The sequence below is a fragment of the Zea mays genome, chromosome 1 (genome assembly GCF_902167145.1).
Source record: "Zea mays cultivar B73 chromosome 1, Zm-B73-REFERENCE-NAM-5.0, whole genome shotgun sequence".
Classification (NCBI taxonomy): Eukaryota; Viridiplantae; Streptophyta; class Magnoliopsida; order Poales; family Poaceae; genus Zea; species Zea mays.
In genome coordinates, this window is record NC_050096.1 from 83,757,739 (window position 1) to 83,765,207 (window position 7,469).

General features: G+C 53.5%; 1 protein-coding gene across 2 annotated transcripts; it reads right to left on the minus strand.

Moving 5' to 3' along the window:
* Positions 1-1,725: 1,725 nt before the first annotated feature.
* On the minus strand, positions 1,726-7,213 carry LOC100281545 (uncharacterized). 2 transcript variants are annotated; one of them, NM_001367262.1, is made up of 5 exons: positions 6,923-7,087; positions 5,914-6,759; positions 4,763-5,175; positions 3,109-3,169; positions 1,726-2,765 (listed from the first exon to the last, which is right to left on the minus strand). In NM_001367262.1, the coding sequence occupies exons 2-5, from the start codon at positions 6,586-6,588 to the stop codon at positions 2,076-2,078; spliced, it is 1,839 nt and encodes a 612-aa protein (NP_001354191.1). In that variant the 5' UTR covers positions 6,589-6,759; positions 6,923-7,087; the 3' UTR covers positions 1,726-2,075. The 2 variants fall into 2 exon arrangements, with proteins under 2 accessions (NP_001354191.1, XP_008674921.1); XM_008676699.3 differs by having other exon boundaries at positions 5,914-7,213.
* Between the last annotated feature and the right edge of the window lie 256 nt (positions 7,214-7,469).

Here is a 7,469-nt window from a genome sequence, read left to right on the forward strand (position 1 = left end):
GCTACTCCGTGAAAAGGCTCGAGCCCAACAGAGGGTTCTGAGGAATCGAGTTGAGCTAGGGTGGAGCGCATGACGTGGCACATATCATGACACTGGGAGAAGTTCTCCCTAGGCTTCCTATGCAGGAAAATTGATCTCCTGCCATGTTGGCTATGAGGCACTCTTGGCTAAGAGTTCGTCCTCCGATCCTGACATGAGAATGTCCAGGAATGAATCTGGGATGAGGTCCAATACCACTACGACCTTGGCATGAGCGGGTCATGGTGAGCCTTATGGCCCATGCTCCTCCCGAGGGGGACCGAGCCGAAGGTTGTCGAAACCTCTGGTAACGTTAGGTAAGTGAGTCGTCGAAGGGACCGGAGCCTCCGGAGCCCTGGTCATTTCCCCTTCATTATTGACGGCGAAATCCAGACTCCTAAAACGGATGGTCGTTTCGGGGGTCCAGACCGTGTTGACTGTTGACGTTGTTATTGGCCATCCAGAGTTTGGAAAACCTCATCGTGGAACACGCAAGTCCCCTACCTGGCGTGCCAACTGTCGGTGTTTCAAACCTCGTTCTGACAAGTAAATTTATTGTGCGCGTTTCGGGCTCCGGACAGTGTGCGCAAGATTTATAATGGTTCGGTCCCTACATCCAATCATCGATGGCTTGCTCTAGTGACACCATTGATGATCAAAGCTCGTAGTAGTGTTACAAGCAAGGCGAGAGAGGGAAAAGAAGCTCCCAACTCTCTTATTCATGGTGGAGGTGGTTACAAGGTGAAGGCTAAGTCTTGGCTTGGCAACATGGCTCTAGCCTCCAGGTCTTCCTCCTGTTCATGGGTCTTCTAGGTGTTTGCTTTCTTGGGTTCCGTCCTTGCATGCAGAGGCTGACCTTTTCCTTTTATAGGCTAAGGAAGGGGGTCGGTCAGCGGTGGCTTCCTTAGGAAGGACCCACTTGGTGAAGGTCCTGTTCTTACTATAGGGTAGAGCCATGTGTGCTTGCGGTCGCTTGGTTGCCCCGTATTCTATATTACGAATGGCGCAGGCAGCGTGGGCACGGGCACCATCATTTGGGCTATACCGACGCCCGGTCTTCGTAGCCTGGGGCTCAACACGACTCGTCGTGTTGCGCCCTACCAGTGGCCTGCGCACTCAGGCCTAGTCCCAATAGGTCATGAGTGCGTCGCCGGCTAGGGGAGATGTGGGCCATAAATGCACTGTAGTATGAGGGGCTTGTAGGTCATGAGTGCTCTACGACCTGAGAGGCTCGTAGGTTATGAGTAGGAGGCAGACCAGTGTCCCTCCCGTGGCTCAGCGTCAGGCGCAGTTTAATGGAGTCGATCATTTATGATGTCAACCGTGGTTTAGGCATGGAATACATTCGAGTGGTTTACCTTCGCTACACCCAGTCCCCTGTCCAGTTTCGCCACGTTCAACCCCGGACTCGGTGCCGCATGGTTCGTTTGGAGCGGGTTTTTTCAGGATAGGCATTGTCTATCTCCCTTGGCTGACCAACGGGCTTCAGTGGACAAAGGCATTTTTCTCAGTGCGCTTGGTGACCGACGGGCTCCATGGACTAGGATCGTATCCCCGACACCTCTAGCCTCTTTAATTAGATCTTCAAATATATAGTGATTCTTTACTTCAGATTTTTGAGGATAAATATCTAGAATATACATACAAAATATTAAAAAAACTGTTGAAGGATATAAATATATAGAAAATAATTTTTACTCATATGACTTTTTATATGATGATTTAGGGAGTAAATTTTATAAAAATTCTTAGATGCTAGTGTTCGCGCGGAGCAAGAGACGTCCATGTCCATGGCAGATAATGGCATTCTCCGAAGCGATACAGATACACATGTAGACAGAGACACCGTGCCAAGAATTGAAGCGAGAGGAATCTAAACCCTACAAAAATCCGAAGCGCGCAAGCTGCGCGAGCGCCATGCGCTCATGCCAATGCCATCCGGCTAGCTGCTGCCGTTGGCACATCCCCGTCAACCGGCCGCGCGTGAACCTCCAAAGCCAATTAAAGCGCTCGATCGGCCTAGTCATCAGGGTCCGTCCCTTGCCATGCTAATGCGATCAGCCGGCCAGGTCATGGAGGAGCTGGAACCCAGTGGCGGCGCCGAGGCCCCGGTGGTAGTGCGAGGAGGCCACACCGGCGCTGTCGCCTTGCATGCTGGCGGCGAACTGACCGTGGCCGTGGGACGACGACGGGTGCACGGCGCCAGCCGCGACCATCCGATGCTCGCCGCCGCCTGCCATGAACAGGAACTCGTGCGCGGCCGACGGAGCCGCGGCGAACGCGATGTTGACGCCGCCGTGGGGGTCGCCGTCGGCGTGCTGCTGCAGCCCGAGCGTGAGCGACACGCCGCCGGAAGCACCAGCACCACCGAACCCAGCTGCTGGCCCGCCGGCCGCGGCGGGGTCGCCGCTGTACGCGTCGAAGTCGAGGTGGTCCATCATGCGGAAGTTGATGCTGCTGATCTGCTGCTGGTCCCTGCTGCTGCCGATGCTGACGGCTGATGCTAGCGACCCGGCGTCGTGGACCAGCTGCGCCCGCGTCGGCTTCTGCTCGTCCACGCCACCACAGGCGCCCCCGTGCCCCAGCGGCTGCCCTAGCTCCTCGGAGGCGTAGCCGGCGCCAGTGTTCACGCTGCTGTTCGCGTTACTGCAGGCGCCCTCCTTGGGGTCCTTCATCTCCTCCGAGTACATCTCCTCCACCATCGGCTTCCACAGCCTAACCCTCGCGTTGATGAACCAGTTGGAGACCTGCCAGTGCGCGCACGCACGCGGTGGGCGCGCAAGAGAGATAGAGAAAGCGGTTGACGATAAGACTCTTTCCCTTCTTCTAGCTCGATAGAGAAGGGCATGCAGACGCGCGCGCGCACGACTCCGACGTGGTACCCGATCGACGGGGCACCCACAGCGCGCGCCGGCCGATGCGTGTGCCATCGTACGACAGCATCGCAAATGCAGATATGATGCTTAGCTATGCAAATAAGCTAGGCAAAATGATTGTGGGTGAGCGGCATCTAGCTAGTTGCTATGTACGGACTTTGTTGGAGAGTTGATGGCAAAATTAGATAGAAGAAGGAAGCAAGCGTATGCGTACTTGGCTGCGTGACAGGCCGGTCTGGCGCGCCAGGATGTGCTTGTCCACGTCGCTTGGATACCTGGATGAGAGGATATACCAGCTAGGTGTGTTAGTTACTATTTGTTTTCCATATCGTATAGGATAGGATGATGTATATGCTTGCTAGCGTGTGCAGTTTGGAAAGAAGAATGCAATGTAATAATGCAACATGTTTATATATTTGCTATATAGTATCTAGAGATCGATATTGATGTAGACCACACACATTGGTACTACACGAGAATATTCGTACAAGACAAGTGTGGTATATATTTGATGCAGACATTGTAACGGTATAATGGAGGAAGAACAATACTCATTGGCAACTGGAGTGCTAGCTATGCTTAACAAGTCAGTTTCTTGATCAATGACGACGAGGGATAACCTAAGCACATTATTACATTAATTATTGTATTGAGAAAGAAATAGAGTATCGTCCCGATATGATTTATCCATGGATATTACGGCTGCTCCTAATTAATTAAAGCACCATATATAACCATGTAATGGTATCTTATTTTGTTTCAGTTGGGGATGCTAATATAGTGAGAAAATAGTATTGCAACAACCAGGCAAGTAGCATATATCTATGGGGATAACTAACTAGGAGTACATAAGCGCAAAGTATAACAACCCATAACTGTCCTTGACATATGATATTACCTTTGCTGAAGAATAGTAATAGATCACTAATAAGGTACTCCATCCATTCTCACATACTCCTTCCATCCCATAATTATTGTAGGCATATTTTATATAGGCAAAATTTTAATTTCACAAACTTTAATCGCATATTATACACAAGAGTAGAACATACTACTTGCATTGATAGATTTGTATCCAAACCGAAGTGTCTATGAGAAATATTGAGACGCAACTTACTGTAGAAGAAAATAGGGGTCAAATTTTATTTTATTTAACTTTTGACCTATCAAAATATACTTAACATTTTTGAATGAAGGAATGAAGTGTATATATATACTTCATGGATAGATAGTAAACGAACTTTAGAAACTTTTGGCATAAAAATACGGAGAAGTACTATTTGGCGGATGAAATTGAAAAGGTGTGGTTAATAAATTTATCACAGTAAATATATGTATTGAAAAAAAATCAAAATATACTTAACGGGAGTAGTAAATTCATTTGTATTAAGTTATGAAAAAAAATCATATAATTATATGTCCAACTTTAATGGAAATAAAATGTATATGGCTCAGAATTAATGATGTCATATATAACAGAGCACGGGGTAAAATGTTACTTCCTTCATTTCAAATTATAAAATTATTTTTTTAGATATATTATATTATATTTATTATTTATTCAGGATATAATATGTATTTAAATGCATACTAAAAGTTGTGCATTTATAAAAGCTTGATCGCTTTAGTTTTATAATTTGGGACGAAGAAGAACGCGAAGCACTATTTTTAGGAGTAGCTAGCACGATTCACATGGATGATTGCTACTAGCCTCTTTAGTTTGTTAGGGCGGTACGACTTGTCTTGGATGGGTGTTTAGGCACGGCCGGGCGAAGATTATCTTAACTTGGGCGCCAATCCTATACACAAAAGCGTGCAAATTTACTGAGCGGGATGGAAGGAGCAAGAGTTCGGAACGATGATATTACGGGTGCAAGAAGTGCTCGAACATCCACGCCCGGAGGATGGAGACGGCGCGCTCCGGCAGGCCGCGCTGCGGTCTCCACGGCTGGCTCTCGAGGACGACGCCGGTCTGGTACGCCCGGTGCTGCCGCAGGCACTGGTCGATGACCCGCAGCCTGGGCGTGGTCTCCCCCTTGTTGGCCATCATCCCGGCCGCCGCCGGGACGACGCCGCCGTCGTCCGCGTCCTTCTCGCCGAGCGCCCGGCGCACCGCCTGCATCTGCGCCGCCACTCCGTCCCTCACGCTCCGGAAGTGCCTGGATATCGTCCGCTGCGCCAGCCTCGTGTACGCCGCCGCCGCCCGCTCCCCGGCCACCGCCTCGAAGGACCCCGCCACGGCCCTCATCTGCTCCCGGTACCTCCGGTACCTTCTCTCCACCTGCATCGTCGTACGTCACCGTTAAAGTTAGGGAGAGCACCACCAACCATATTGGACGCCATGCCATGCCATGCCATGCAAAGGAACCAAGCTCTCGATCGATCACAAACGGCAACAGCTAGCTTCCCGGATTGATGACACTGTAGCTGTCTGCTGGTATACTCGTGTAAGTACTCGACTTTGACTAGTGCAGTGACTCTGGCTAGCTGCACCTACCAAATGAATCGCACTGTACAGCCGTGCAGCATATACGTACTGGAACAGCAAGCAGGGTAAATGTGAGAGGGATTAAGACGAGGGAGCAGGAGACGGGCACCGACTGAAGAAGTGAAGATAGGAGGAGAGAGAGAGAGTAGACCAGTTATGGAGCAGCCGAGCAGTGCTGCTAGCTATGCAGAGATCTGGAGCTGCAGATGCAGGGTGATGGGGTCATGACACGGCCCTGCTGATCTGCGGGAGCCTACAGCGGTGCAGCCTACAGGTTACCCTGTACAGATGCGTTGGAGGCTAAGGAATGGAGGTTTCCAAAAGCAGATGGCAAGGCCAGTAGGTGTCTTCAGACAAGCCATAACTGAACTCCCAGTTGCATGCAGCTTTTCAGATTTCCAAGGACAAGTAGCAAGGGCTCCTGATCCTGCTGCTGGACATGTGGCCTGTGCGCGCCTGCTGTTGCTGCCTGAGAGAGGGTTTGAGGCATGATGACTGATGACTGATGAGCGATCGGAGAAAGAGGAGGACCTCTTGGAGCATGGCGTAGAGCTTGGCTTTGAGCCTCTGCAGCTCGGCCGCATCCATGGCCTGGATTATCTGCTGCGACGGGGCCGCCGCCGAGGACGAGGAGCCGACGCCGTCCTCCACGCTCGCTGGCTTCGCGGGCGTGCTGGTGACGGTGTCCACGGGCAGGGTGCAGAACTCCTGCAGCAGCTGCTGCGTCGGGCGCAGGAACCTGGAGCCGCGCAGGTGCCACGCGCCCTGCTGCTGCGGCTGTGGCCACGCCCCCGGCGGCTGGTGCTGCTGCGCCTGCGGTACGCCGCCGAGATGGTGGTGGTGGTGGTGCAGCGCCAGCGGCGCGGCGTCGGCGGTCCCGTCGTCGTGGAGCGACAGCGACAGCGGCGCCTGGAGAGCCTGCCGGAGGTGGTCGTCCCCGAAGTGCCCGCCGACGACGGGAGAAGCGACGTCGAGACCGAGCGCGGCCTTGCCGCCGTGCGCCGCCATCATCGCGGCCGGCGGCATGTGGCCCCTGGCCCCGTACATCTCCACCCCGGGCTGCTGGTGGTGCGGCTGCAGGCCGTAGAGGTGAAGACCCTCCTCCCCGCCGCCGCCGACGTCCACCTCCGGCACGAACGTCGCCACGGCGCCGGCCGCCGCCGCGAAGTAGTCCGCGTACGCGAAACCTGGCTCATCATGCGCCATGTGTCTATGTGTAGTTGTTGTGGCCGGGAGCCCGGGACGACCGGGGCGGGCGAGGCGGGAGAGCGGGATTACGACGTACGTGTAGCCGCAGGCAGCCCAGCGCGCCCGCCGGCTGGCCGGGTGCCGAACTGCCGATGGATGGATGGATGGCTTGACGTACGTTACACTACACTGGAGATGAAAAGCTCAGCGCAGAATCGAAAGGCGGAGTAAAATAGTACAAAGGCGCGCAAGGCAAAGCAGCAGAGCCGAGGGAGCTAGGGGGAAGGGAAAAGGAAGCGAAGGAGACGGACGCAGCAAACGCTAGCAGCGTCGGCAGCGACGACGCACGCACCTTTGCGCCAGGGCGAGGGAGGAGAGCTCAGGGCCATAGCTTTTCGGGCTGGGGAGGGATGATAGGCGGATAGACAGCGCCAGTGCCAACACTCGCTCATATACTCCGCGTGAGGTACTGCTAGCTCCTCTGAACCACTTGGAGAATTGGACAACTACTGGCTAGTGTGCGGATGCGGACTAGTATAGTACACAGTCGCAGCTAGAAAGACGAGACGAGAGGAGAGAGCGAGAGGCGGGCGATCCCCCCCGCCGACGAGCTAGTGAAGCAGCGACCGATGAGCGATCCTCTCCTCGCTCGCTCGCCCGTCGGTCGTCGCTCGATCGGTTAGATAGCTAGCTGGCTGGTGCCTGGTGGCGGTTGCAGCGTCACTGTTTCGATCGTTAGTTCGTTCCGACAGATTCTCTTCCCCCGCCTGCTGATTGCTCCTCCACCCCACCCCCACCTGTGCCGCGCCATGAGCGTACGTGTGCTTACTACTGTACCAGTAGTGTTTACAATACCTGGCGATGGCAGTTGGCACTTGGCAGGATGGCCAGTGTATATG